General features: G+C 24.7%; 1 protein-coding gene across 2 annotated transcripts; it reads right to left on the bottom strand.

Annotated features, from left to right (window-relative positions):
* Nucleotides 1-1,494: 1,494 nt before the first annotated feature.
* On the bottom strand, nt 1,495-13,611 carry LOC129988806 (nuclear distribution protein nudE homolog 1-B-like). Of its 2 annotated transcripts, none has more exons than XM_056097079.1 (10): nt 12,830-12,891; nt 12,097-12,186; nt 11,313-11,466; nt 9,275-9,423; nt 8,088-8,133; nt 7,629-7,719; nt 6,378-6,521; nt 5,117-5,208; nt 2,685-2,776; nt 1,495-1,854 (listed from the first exon to the last, which is right to left on the bottom strand). In XM_056097079.1, exons 2-10 carry the CDS (start codon nt 12,177-12,179, stop codon nt 1,785-1,787), a joined length of 921 nt encoding a protein of 306 aa, XP_055953054.1. In that variant the 5' UTR covers nt 12,180-12,186; nt 12,830-12,891; the 3' UTR covers nt 1,495-1,784. The 2 variants fall into 2 exon arrangements, with proteins under 2 accessions (XP_055953054.1, XP_055953053.1); XM_056097078.1 differs by lacking the exon at nt 12,830-12,891 and adding an exon at nt 13,422-13,611 and having other exon boundaries at nt 1,496-1,854.
* Nucleotides 13,612-14,593: the final 982 nt, after the last annotated feature.

Here is a 14,593-nt window from a genome sequence, read left to right as displayed (position 1 = left end):
TATAAAGACTACAATATAACATTAACTATTAATTACTATTATTCTAAATTTTTAAAATTCTGGATATTTCCTTCTCCAAAAAGTATTTATTTTTCAGTGTTGCAACCATCACACATGACGGATGAAAAGTGCAAATAATAATAATAATAATAATCTTTCAAGTTCTTTGTTTTAATACTACTTTATACAAAGGCATTATAAATATAATGAACACTTAAAACAAAAATATAACAGGAATCAATGATATATAATAAATATATTTAAATGTACAATCACGTTTAACAAAAAACAAAATTAATGATTTAACAAATATTCACTGACATAAATAAATCTTAAATAGTGACTTTTGAAAATCTTTATTTAAAAAAGAAAAAAAAAAAAGCAACACAAAAGTTTTCTTTTCAATTTTTGATTGAGTTAGGTAATATCAACTTTTTTCAAATTAAATCATGTAACCTTCATTACAATTTGATTAGGTTTCTTTTTACTAGGTTGCATAAATACACCTAAATAGTAACTACAAACTTTAATTGTAATGTTAAACTGAACATTATGTAATAATTTTTTTTGATATGCCATTAAATTTAAACACAAAAATATACTAAATATTTTAAAAATTTGTGAAAATAAATGACAATTATAAATTTAAAGCATACATTATTAACCAAATACAAGTAATATTTCAAGTGCAGTTGTTTGTAGTAAATCCTAAGAAACTTAATGGCATGTGCATATTAAAAACATTTCAAGGCATTTCACAATGTAAAAAAAGAGAGAAAGGATAACTTAAACAAGATTTATTACCAATATAAATCTTAACCAGACCAAATTTACAAAAAAATAAACCAACCTTAAACCCTATATAAATTTTGAATTATATACAAGATTTTTCCTTCACATAAAAAAATATTTCACATTTTTTTTTCTCCAAGAAGATTTTTAAATATAATTAAATAAAAATTTGACAGATATAAGCAGACAGAAAAACATAACTGAAGATATGTCAGTAAATGCTGAAATACATCTGTTACTATTTTGAGGTTAAAAATTTTTTCTTTGTCTTTGTATTAAAATTATGAGATAAAAATTTACCAAGCAGTGGAAATAGATATTGTACTGATTTTATTAGTTTGAATATATAGTGTACTGAAGGCACTTTTAAACTATTGGATTTTATATTTCTACATAGTGTTATTCATAATGTTTCATAACTGCTTATTAAAGAATTAATTTTAAAAAATCCTTCGTCCTTACTTCAAAAAATAATTAGTAAATGTCATCTTGAGAACTTTTAGAATTTTTAAAATAAGATTTTCAATAGTTACATTTTGTTAAATAGTTTCATTTGTAATACCAAAATAAAAATATATACATTGAAATGGATTTAATAAAATATTGAATAAAATCAATAATTTAAAATAATGAAAAATCATATATATATTTATATATTAATGTATATTTTAATTTAAATAACTGAATAAAGCATATATAACTACAATAGCAATACATTATTCTTGTCTTTAAAAGCAAATAAAATGGATAAGACATTTTTACTTTATAATATTATATAATTTGTAACAATTCTTTTCTTAGCCAATAACTATCAGAATTTCCTAAATTTTTGTCTTCATTGAATACAAGATTTCTTCAATTCTGAAATAGCACAAGCTTTTGATGAAAACATTTTAATTCACTAAAAAGTGACAGGATTATTTTTCTTTTGTGGGTGGATCAGTTATTTAACTAAAATAAATGCACATCAAATCTAAAGGGACAGAGATTACTCATGCAGTCAAGCTGATGCAATCTTGACTGGAAAGAGATGATCCTTTGTTGACTAAGTGCTTTGATTGCCTGTAAAGAAAATTAAATGTAAGAGCTAATTGTTCATTTCTTTTCCACCATTGAAAACATTATTTTTACATTAAAAAAATATACAAGCAAAAATTTAATTCATTTACAAAAAAATAATCAAATAGACTTTTTGTCAAGTTTTATTGATAATGAGATATGAGTAAACAAATTATATATACTCATTAGGTGATTAATAAATTGAAACCAGAAATATTGTTTCCCTTCATGGAGAAATGGATAAAATATTAGCTTTAAGTAATAAAAATAAATAAAACTCTCAAATGCGGAACATTAAAAAAAATGGAACTAATTCTATTGATTTAAAATCAACAACTCATGTATTATTTCCTTAATACATTAACTTAATTAACTTGTGCATTATTTCCTCTAAAAAATTCTTAACCTTTCCATCTCATTTAATCTTTATAAATTTATTTTTTCATCATTTTAAAACTTTAGATGTATAAAAAAAATTTTGATGTAAAGAGCTTCTTTCAACAAAATGTCTGTAGAATGGTGGCTTACTCCAATTATTACTTTCCAAAGCTTATCCAAATTCATATTCTATAAACAAACACATATACACTTTATTCTTTTATTCTGCTGAATATATTAACTGCCTTTCACACAATCAATTATTAGTAAAAATTATTTAATCACAATGAAATATTTTCCCACAAATTTTGATCAAATGTCGTATTTTGGATATCACTGTCCCATTTTCGAATTCTAATAATTATAATACTTTAATATCCCCAAGAATTTATATTTAAATTATAAAAAAAAAAGAAATTTAAAATAAAGCACATAAGCAAAAATTTTGAACATACACTGAAGAGTTCTTTTCAAATTCTTCTTTTTCCGATTTTGGAGAGTTTTCTTTTACATAGGCTCGGCAAGAGGCTAGTTTGGACTCCAATGCCTGTAAGACATATATTACTAATTACTAGATATACTAGAATACAAATTTGGTATAAATGGAGATTTTAAAAACATTTCGTCTATTGAAATACGTCATATAATTTTCAACAGATTTATAAAATAATGAAATTACAAAAATATTATATATAATAACCACATGACTGCTTAAAATTAGACACACTGAAAAACTGTTAAGAAAATAAATTCAGCTCAACCACGTTGAATTATTATTAAAATATTCCACAAAATATCTTTTCAATAAATACGTTATACATCAAGCTGCTATGTAAATCTATTGCATTTAATATATATTTAATCTATACAAATACTAGCCACCTGTGGCACACAACAAGATTCTCCTAGATTAACAGTTATTAAAACTGTCAATTAATATTTGACATAATTTTGTATAATGGTTCTTCAGCAAGAAATTTTCATGCTCAAATCTTGATAGGCATATAATTCATTTTATTTTAGAAGCTCAATGCACTTCTCTTATTTTCAGTCATATACCCTAAAATTTGAGCTTTAATGTGAAATATCAGTAATTAATTCATAAAAAAAAATTTTTTTGCTGAAAAAACATTTTTTAAAAATATGAATACAAAAAATAGAATTGTTTAGTCTTAAGTATAGAATATTTTTCGCTGTTTATGCAACATCTCATTTACGTTTTTTCTTGCATTCATTTTTTGAGAGAATGTTATGTATCATGTTTATTTTATTTCAAATAGTTTGTTGAAAATTACATTGAACTTACAAACTACTTGCTACTTTCCAAGCAGCGTCAAATCTACGAGACGATTCTGAACCGAGTAAATAATGGAGAGGAGGGATTATTCTTTCTTGACGCACCAGTGGGTATGGGTAGAGACGTTTGTGCTAAATCTCCTGCCAGCCAAACTCCGCAAGGACCGCAATATAGCTCTGGCTGTATCTTCCTTGGGCATTGCTGCAACTTTGCTTAACAGTGGCCATACTGAACATTCCGTTTTCAAATTGCAGCTTAGTCTTACAAGTGAACATATCCCAACATGCAACATCACCAAAATGATCGGGGAGTCATTTTTCAGCAGTACAAGTTAATAGTATGGGACGAGTGCACAATGTTGCACAAGCATGCATTAGAGGCATTAAACTGCAGCCTGCAAGACATCTGCGGCAATCAGGTGGAGATGGGTGGCTTTGCTCGCAGGCAGATACTGCCGAGTGTTGATCAGACCGTCAGTTCTCATACATACACATTCAAATTTCCACGCAAACGAAGTTGTGAGTAAAAGCTAGTACATTATAAATGAGTATATACTTTAATTTTCAGTTTTATTTTGATATAAGGTTTTAAAAATATAAATTTATTTCCATTAAAGTTGAAAATATGAATACATCTTAAATTTTTGAAGGAGCAGATAAATTTTTCATGTCAGCAAAATATCGTACAGAAAAATATTTAATCCTATTAACATGCTATTTAAATACTAATAGAAAATATAAAAAATTTCATAAAAACATAATTTGAAGTAAAAATTTACAAATAAAATTTCTTTATCTACCCAAATATCAAAAGTAATGAAAAAGTTATATTTGAGTTTATAAATGCTGAATGAAATTGTAATTTTTATGTACATAACTATTCTTTTCTAGTTAAAGAAAACTCCACATTCTTATATTAATGGATTGCTGGCAGGAAAAGATGATTTTATAATTTATTTTCATACAATAATATTTAACCAAACAGTGCTTATAATTATAACAAATTACAATTTCCCTATGATTATAATTTAATTTTGGCTTATATGTCCTATTTCTGATAGCAGCAAATCTGAATTTTAAGCTTTCCACTTAAATATTATTTTCAATTACCAAAAGCAGGTAAAATGTAATATAAAAATCATTTATGTGCTGTAATATTTTCGAAAGTCATCATTATAAAACACCAAAATTTTGCTTAATTTTTTGCTAATAAATTTTTTAATTAAAATTAAAAACAATCACTCGAAGGTATAGATTCCCACCTTCCACAGTATATATGTTTTAAGTTTGATAGCTCTAGGTCAAACAATCTAGCCCATAAGGACCAACACGTGCACACAAACATACATTTATCTTTATTATGAGTAAAAATACATGGAAATTTATAATTAATCTGTACACTTTAGAAATTTAAACTATTGAATGGATCTTTTATAAAAATTTTATCCAAGAAAATTGCGTTTTTGTGCTTTGAACTACAGCCTAAAGGATATGAATAATACAAAGCTTTGTAAAAAAAGAAACAAATAATACATAAAAGCATTCATTTCATGCAAAGAAAATGTTTTGATGAAATGATTTTAATACTCACCCCAACTTTCCTCAGTAGATCTCCTACTATATTTAAAGCTGATATTCGTGATGACGGAGTAAGTGGTGAGGAGGAGCTCAGTTGGCTGAGACCTGTAAATGAAGAAATTTCGTTTTCAGCATTATAATTTTCAATTTCAATTTAGAGCAATTTTTTTAAAAATATTTCTTCAAGAAAACAAATAATTAAAAAAAATTATATTAATATTTAGAATTGAAATTTAGTCCTCATATACTACTAAAAATTAAATCACAATAAATACCAAACTTCACCTGACAAAAATTAATTTTTATCCTTACATATGAATACATTAAAAAAAAAGCACTAAATGATGTAAAGGTGGTTAAATAAAGAAAAAAATTTAACTCAGTAGAAAATAAATTATATAAATAATTATACATAAGCAAAATTTATTTTTTTAAATAAAAAAAAAATACTCATATTCATCACAGCTTTTTCTTAAACTACGATTAAAATCAAAATAGGTTGCATTATGTTCAATGTATAAGAACATTAGAAACATGAACAAAATCTCATTCAAATTCAACCACTATAATTGTTTGTATAATTCGTTAATAAAATCATTTTATTTGTTTATGTAACGGATATAATTCTCTACTATATCACAAGAAGACATGGCATCCCTTCTCTAAAGCAGTAAGCCATATTTATCCTTTGAGAAGAAGATGCACAAAGCTGTTGAAGTTCATCATTAAATCAGGAAGACAATTCTTAAAATTGTGAAAAATGATGTAAACAACTTCAATCTATGTAAATTAACTATCATAATTTATGGAGTCCTTTTTTTAATGTCGTCCAAATTAAATTTCAGCACTTTCTTTATTCTGCACAATGCAAACTTAATTCAAAAAAATTATGAATTATATTTATTTGCTAAATACTGAATATATGTGAAAAATAATAATAAATAAATAATAAATATTTGTGATATGTGTGAATAATAAACATTTTTTCTCATTACTTCAAATTTTTAAATGAATTTATTTTTGTTAAATGATAAACATGCATTAAAAAAATTATTATCATTATTTTTGAAAATTTACTACTTAATATTTCACAAATTCAAATCGAAATCATTTCCTTACTTCAAAAACAAGAGCTCAACAATTCTGTGCATGAAATTTTTTCAAATATTCAGATAAATCTTACTGAGACTCTTGTTTTATTCATTATACATATACTATATATCAAAATATATTTTAAAGAGTAAAAAAAAAAAAAAAAAAATTTTAGAACATACGTTTTGTTGGAACCTCTGGCAGATTCTCCAGCTCTGATTTTATTTTGTTAGAATCCACAACAACTTTAACATGGTCCGGTTTATCTTCACTGAAAGTTCTTTCATATACTGGCCTTTGATGAGCAACCATCTCTTGCCTCAAATCTGAAAAACAAAATTACTGAAGAAAGAGGAATACCAAATAATGTAGTACTAACTAAACACTCATGCATAACTAAAACACTCAAAAAATTTTATACACTAAAAAAAACTTAAGAAAGCATTTTAAATTTATCGAGAAATAATGCCATTTGTTATTTTTCCACTCTGTTAAATTATAAACTATAATTATGTAAAATTATATTATAAATTTTTTTATTTAGCAGATTTGTGTTTATATTCATTAACTATATACTATCATCATAAATCATTTATTCACTTCCTGAATATTTTTTTTTATATATATAGGGATAGAAGAGTAGAGGCATAATATTTAAAAAATTAGAGAGAAAATTAACATTTAAAAAAATTAAGTATTGTTCCAATACAAAATTAATAAAAAATAATAAACAATGAAGTATTCTTCAAAATTCATATATTATTCATTGAGAAGATGATTGTCACAACGTGGAATTTTCCTTTTTTTATATTGAAAACTTTAAATCTGGAATAGAATTATAATTTTTTTTTCATTCATGTATATATTTCTTCTTATATCCAAAAAGATTTTTTTAAATGCTACAATTTCAGTTTCAAAATTTAAAACTTGGGAGCAGAGTAATGGTAAGCGGAATAACAATAAGCTTAAATAAGAAAATATCAAAAGCAATTACTGAAAAAAATTTCGGATTTCAACAGTAAAAAGATACAAATTTATTTCAAGTTACAAAAAAAATAATAATAATAATAATAATAAAAAAATACAGATTTCTTTCAAGTGTACAACACATTTACGCGCAAATTTTTAAAAAGGCAATAAAAATACAAAGTGAATATTGGAATGGTACAATAAAAACATGATTTCAAAATGTATATAATAAAACGATAGAAAATCAGCATAAAAACTCACCAGGGAAAGAGGGGGGGGGGGGAAGAGAGGTTATAAATTAAAAAAAGAAGAAAAAAAAAACCTTTTTTTGTGATTTAAGAAATCACTAAAAACATAGCAAATGAAATTTATAAATCGATGGTAAATAGAAATAACAGTAAGCACAGAATGCATTAATATAAAGCTTAGCTTCTTATTCAATAAACTCAGAATTTTTTTTATACCTCTTGATTCATCTTTGAGTCTTTGAACTGTGACTTTCAAGGCTTCTTTCTCATCAAGCTCACTTTCTAAAAAGGCATTTCTTTCAATGGCCTAATAAAACAAATTAAGTTAGAATTAAAAACAAAAAGGCAGTAATATACAATAAATTTGTGAAATCTATATATTTTTAAAAATAATTGTTTATAAAATATTAATTCATTGCACTTATTTTCACAAATGATTAATTTTTTTTTAATTTTTGCAATTTTACAAATTAGCTGGAATTATAGAAACAAATTCCTAGACCTTCGCTATTTTTAACAGATTAAAAATATAGGTTGCTTCACATTAACTATTTTTTTTCTTCATCCCTTTCCTTAAAACAAGATTGAGACTCATCATTCATGCATAAAAGAAAAAAGATAATCATAAATTAGCCTTTAAAATTATTATTTAGAAATGACTAAATTATCAGATACCTGGTTTAATCTCGATTCAAAATCTTCCAAAGAAGAAACTGCAGCTCTGAAATAGAAAAATCCCATAAATTATAAGTAAAGACAACTGTTCTTCAAAAGTTTTGCATAAATAAAAGTTATTGTGGCTATGTATATATTTATGTTCAACATCTCCTAAACAATTGAGCCAAATTCTACAATGCACTCTTATTACTTAAGATAAAAAACCGAATAACTGCAAAAATACAAACTTCATTCAACATGGATTTTGCATTCACATGCAAACTTCATGCAGATTTTATTATTGAGAAGTCACTTAGGAGCAAATTATTCCACAAGCAATAACTTTTAAACTAACTTTAAAATTCTATTTCCTTTTTAGAGTACAGAGTTCACTTCCATGCAATTTTTGCCTAAAATCTTAACAATTTTTAATTGATTTTTTAAATTAAAAAATTATAAATATTCTGTTTTTAAGCAATTATAAGACTTTGAATAAATATACTTTTATGTTTAAAAATATTTTTGGAAATGTTTTTTATTAGGTTTATAAAAGAATTAAAAACCTAATAAAAGAATTAAAAACATTAATAAGATTAAAAAATTACTGACACTTAAATTTTTTTCTCATCTCTACCTGTGATTTCTAGGATGTTATAAATAAGTAATATTATAATTAAAAAGAATATAAAACTTTGAATAGTGATAAATTTGAAGTAGCAATACAAATGTTTATGACAAAACGTAAGTCCACTGCTCGTATTCAATGAAGGAAAGGAAAGTTTTTCTAGTAAATGAAATAAGCATTTGATAATAGCAGCAGCTTCATGCTATGACAAATCATGCCAAAGCATCAAGAGTGGGTGAATCAAAAGTTCTGAATTCATTAAGAATTTAAATAATTGCTTCAAACATCCAATAATACATTTCTTATACTTTGGTATTTGTGGATAAAATTTTAAATATTTATAAAACAAATACTAATAACTTAAATAAAATATTTTGCATTATAATTTATACAAAATAATTTTTATATGATTAATATTGCACATGAACATATTATATATATATCAAAATGAAAACAAATTGACAAATCAACAATTGAAAAAGTTCAGAAAAAAAACTGTACTTATTTAATTACAATTAATTTTTTAAATAAGAAACAAAATAAAAGTTTAAATTTAATATGAAACAAAGATAAAACTTACCTTTTTGCTCTCTCTAAATCATCATTTAATTGCTCAAGTTCTCGAATATATTTCTGTAAATCATCTCGTGTGGCTTTCACACGAGATAATTCATCTTCTAAGTCAGCAATTTGACTCTGACTGTCATGTTGTGTTTTTTGTAACTTATCCTAAGGGGGAAAATTTCAATTTATTTTTTACATAAAATTAAATCAAAGCAAATATAATAAGCTGAGTAGTTTTCATTCAAAGAAAATTTAAAGCTTTACAAAACAACCAAAACCACTATAAGGTTTTCCCGTCAATTTTTTTAAATATATCAGTAAAATAAATGACTTTGATACTTAAAAAAAAAAAAAAGTTATAGAAATAGTAAAGAATTCCAATTTTTTTTTTTTTTTTTTTTTTTTTTTTTTACATAGTGGGAAGTTAGAACGTCTATATGTAATCAGATTGGGGGGGGGGGGAAATAAAATTCTAAGCTTTTTCTAAGGCCATAGCCATAACAGCAATAAAAAGAATGTATTAAAATAAATTTAAAAATTAAATACAATAATTATCATTTTATTAGAAATTTAAATTTATGATTTTTTATCTTGAAATGGTTAGAACAATGACAAAATAGTAATGATTCTTACACAATAGATTTAGAATGTTTTATCAAGGTTTCATTTATGGAATAATACCTATTAATCACATCAGGAAGGGGAATACTGGTATAAATGGTAAATCAATAAGACAAAAAAAAAAAAAAAAAAAAAAATCCGAAGACTATTCTTTGAGAGTAAAATTGAAATTGCTGACAGGTAAGATGCCAATCTTTATTAAAAAAAAAATACACTTTTAGGAAATCATAATAACCTCAAATAAGGAACTAAAATATTTCCATGCAATCCCCCAAAAGGAAGATTTTTAAGACAATTTGAAGATTCAACTTTATAAAAAAGCATTTTATTGTTATACAAATTTTAACAATAGATTTATTTTAATATATTAAGAAGAAAACAAATGAAACAATGTATTACAATAATATTTAATGCAAATGTATGCAAAGAAATAAACTTATGCTTAATAAATGTAATTATTATATATATCTAGATATATTAACTACAATCAACTACTCAAGTGATCACTCATTATTAATAATACACTGGTACCTAAATATTACAAATGAAACAGTTATTATATACATATTTAAGTATCAATGAATAATAAACTGGCTTCAATCATACAATTTAGTAAGCCAAACTATTTTCTTAAAATATTATTGGTACTTTTCAAATCTCTTTCATAAAAAAAAGTCATCTGGGGAGGGGAGGGGGCAGGGGAAAAAAAAAAGATTTGGTCTTTGACAAAAAAAAAAAAAAAAAAAAAAAAAAAGTGATTTCATCCTAATCTAACTATTTGTGCAAAATTTTAGTTTAGTTTCCAATTATTAGCAACAAAAGAAAAATTCCTTCACATCACTAAAAAGATGATATGACTAAAACAAATATTAATTTTCTAAATACTAAAAAATAAGATACTTATTTTTCTTAAATGCAATTTCTTTAACTTTTTTTTAATATTTAATTACAAATCATATCAATTGCACTAGAATTCTGTTAAGAACAAAAGCAATAAAAAATTCAAACTTACAATTAACAGTTATTACAATTAAAGAGAAATTCAATCACCTGGAAATTCCAATACTATTTAAAACTTTAAAAATTTAATATGCAATGCAAAAGATTTATCCCCATGTTCCCAAAAAAGGAACTGTTGCATTAAGAATAATTTCATATGTATTTTAATAAATTTATAGCTACATTTTATCTACAGTAAGACAAAGATATAATAGGAGACATAGATAAAAGTTTAATATTAATTCCATTATTTTTATTTTAAAGTCTGAGATGTAGGAATATGCAATTAATCTATTTTATACAGAAATATCTTTAAATAGTGTGCTAAATTAAAATGAGTTTTTAGTAAAATTCTTTCGTAATATTTTTAAAATGCAATCAATTTTCTAATACATTAACAATTTTTTTAAATAATATTTCAATAGGTGACATACTTTTAAGGAATCACATTCCAACTGAAGACGAGCAGAAAGACTTTTTAGCTCCCTATTTCGTGCATCAGTTTGTTCCAACTGTGCTTCTAGTTCTGCTTCAAGCTCACGACTACTATCCTGAAATTCTTCAAGCTCTAATCTTGTTTCTTCATATCTGGTAATTATGAAAGTTAAAAACAAAATCAATGTATATTATAAATAAAACATTTTCTTTCTTTAAATTTGAAATACAGCAAATATATGTGGTATGTTTAACAAATATGAGATATATAATAAATGCAAAGACATAAAGAATATATAAGTTGTAAAGTTGTTAACAATTAATGCATTTAAAGCAACAATTAATGCATTTTATAAAATAAAAAGAAAGAAATTATGGATTTTGATTATACAAAAAAAAAAATCTATATGGCATTTAACTTATAGTACTCATATTATATTTTTAAAGGCAACTGATAAAAACAAAAGCCAAGGCTATCAAGATAACACTTGGGAAAAAAAATAACTAAACTAAATTAAGAACTTCATCACTTGAAATTTTAAACAAATTGTATATTTTTATCCCTTTTTTTTTCTGTTGTAGTTTATATTAAAGAGGAAGAAAAAAAAAAACTACCTTAATAAAATATCTATGATAGTACATATAAAAAAAATACAAATATATGGGGTATATTTTCATAATCAACATTGTCTAATTATTTATCTTTTTAAGAAAATTCAAAATGCTCATTAAAAAGTAAATTACAAATAATTATCCTTAAAAAATTCATCAAAAAAGGCATACTTTTTTTCATATTCAATAGCTAATGCCTTGTAATAATCTTTTTCTTCTTCAATACTAGCAAATGAAATATTCTGCTCATGCATAGTGTTTCTGAAAATAACAAAATATCTGCATTATAGCAAGAAATTACACTTGGAATATCCATAAGATATTACAAAATATCTCTACAAAAATAAAATCTTTATAACTTTTTAGACAATTCACATATATTTATAAAAAGCAATATTTGCTTGACTATCTTGAAAACAAACAAAGAAATTGCATGCCATTTAACATGGCATAAGTAACACGGCAAAAGAATATCAAAATAAGGAAATAAAAATGACCAATTTTGTTGTACTGTTGATATCAGAATTTCACAGTTCAGTACTTAATCACCTAATTATATATAGCATAAGTTCAAAATTGTTTAAAAAAAAGGTTTTGTTAAATGATTTTTGAGGTTAATTTTTTTTTTTTTATATATATATAGATTGTTATTTCTAGACACTCAGAAAATGAAAAGTGCCTGCATGACTAATAAAATATTTATCCAACTATCATTAGACAAAGTCAGAATAAAACCAGGTACATTATAATTAAATAAGATCACCAACAAAAAATCGGATATTTGTTTAAGAGGAAATTAAATAAATTTTCATGATCGCTAATCAGCAAATCACCAATTTATTTAACATAATGTTTACATATACAATTTTTTTTCAAGGAAATGAGAACACTATTAGAAGTTTACCTTGACAAGACATTTATACTTTCTCCGATACATATGCTTTTATTTCTATATTTCGTTTGCAGGAACAGAATTTTAAAATAGTTCAGAAGAAATAAATCAAGGCTAAATAGAAAAAAAGACAACAGAAAATTATAGGAGTTATAATGATGTCAAATGTGAAATTATGAAGGTATACAATAAAAATATTGGAAGTTTAGCAGTATATTTCAAATTAAATTTGCATTTTATCAAATGTATAAAACTATCTGAACTTAAAATTCCAATCAATATAATAATAACATCTGTGTAATAGATTCTTTTTTGCCAACCTGACAACAATTTTAACGTAAAGCATTCATAAAAAGAAAACTAATAATTTTGGATATCAATATCGATGATTAGTTGCGTTTTTCTTACTAGGTAGGCACAACAGAATGGCACTATTTAATTGTCATTTTAAATTGAAATTGGAGTGAATTACAAAAACACATGAAGGTAAAATATTAATATTTTATATATTTTTTTCTTAGAATTATTAGACGACAATTAGAAAGTCAGAACAAATTGTAATACATATATACTGGAAACGAATACCAAAATAAACAGTAATTACCAAATCCACTAATAGGTGAAATTATAAGTTTTATTGCATTGTGCAACAACTGTTCACATAAAATGGAGAATTCTATAATGAAATTTTATTGTTTACTTCAAATTATTAAATAAATATATTGTTATTTGGAACATAATTCTATTTAACCAGCCATTTAATTGTCATTTAAAATTTACATCTGCGCTGTTGCCAACACTGCCAATAATAAGAAAGTAAACATTTCAATGATTTCCTACATCACATGACCACGCCCTTAAATATTAAATTTTTTACTGTTTTGATGATTTCCACAACATACATAAATATAATTAATAACTGTTTTAAAGCTCCAAGGTCAATAACATCAAAAGGCCTATGATTCGCATTTACCTATCAATTATTCAAAAGGCACGTCTCATATTCATATGCAGCTGCTGGATTTTCAAATTGCTTGTCTGTGAAGCAAAACTAGTTAAGCAGAGTGACGAATAAACGGGAGCCGTTCAATCTTTAGAAGAATCGAGAATTGAACCCGAGACATCATTATGTGCAAGCTATTATTTTATCTCAAAAGTACAATTCTGACACATGTACCCTTCCTCCCACTAAAAAGAAAAACGATTATAATGTCATTTCTAGACGCCTAAATTTTTTTAACATAAGAGAAGAGAAGAATGTTACACAAAGATTAAAAAATTTAGTTTCTCAGCACCAGGGCCCAATTAAACCCTCTAGGGTTGGTTATACAATGCAATTCTCGACAACTGTTTTCCAGACTTTGACTTTTCTATACTAAATATTTTTTATTCATTTTTATTATCTGTCTAAACAGTTTTATATAGTTAAAAATTAGCGAAAAATTTAATTACAGGGCCTTGCCAAGTGAGCTGGTTGAAATATTTCGTATATACAGGATTTTTCTGAATTTATGTGCCAAACTGTAAGAGTAGATAAAATACACGTAAAAAAATTTTTTTTCAGTGTAAGCGGAAATTACAAGAAATACTGAAGATCAAGCGACCTACATCTGGTTTCTTGATATGAAACGAACTGCTTTCAAAGCTGTTGGTGTAAATACAAAAAAAAAAATTTGTGGTCGTTTTGTCTTGTGATGAATAGCATATAAGCCAGTTAACAACTACGCTGCACGAGCAATTGCTTTTGCATAATGGTTATGTTACTGGACTGCGAAC

Source organism: Argiope bruennichi, chromosome 10 (genome assembly GCF_947563725.1).
Source record: "Argiope bruennichi chromosome 10, qqArgBrue1.1, whole genome shotgun sequence".
NCBI lineage: Eukaryota > Metazoa > Arthropoda > Arachnida > Araneae > Araneidae > Argiope > Argiope bruennichi.
The sequence above is the reverse complement of the archived record's forward strand: the minus strand, read 5'-3'. Positions and strand labels throughout refer to the sequence as shown.

Coding starts and splice junctions, on each gene's coding strand:
- LOC129988806 (XM_056097078.1), bottom strand. CDS start 12,179: ATGCATGAGCAGAATATTTCATTTGCTAGTATTGAAGAAGAAAAAGAT. Junction 11,467..12,096: donor GCTATTGAATATGAAAAAAA/GTATGCCTTTTT, acceptor CATAATTACCAG/ATATGAAGAAACAAGATTAG. Junction 6,522..7,628: donor ACTCAAAGATGAATCAAGAG/GTATAAAAAAAA, acceptor TTTGTTTTTCAG/ATTTGAGGCAAGAGATGGTT.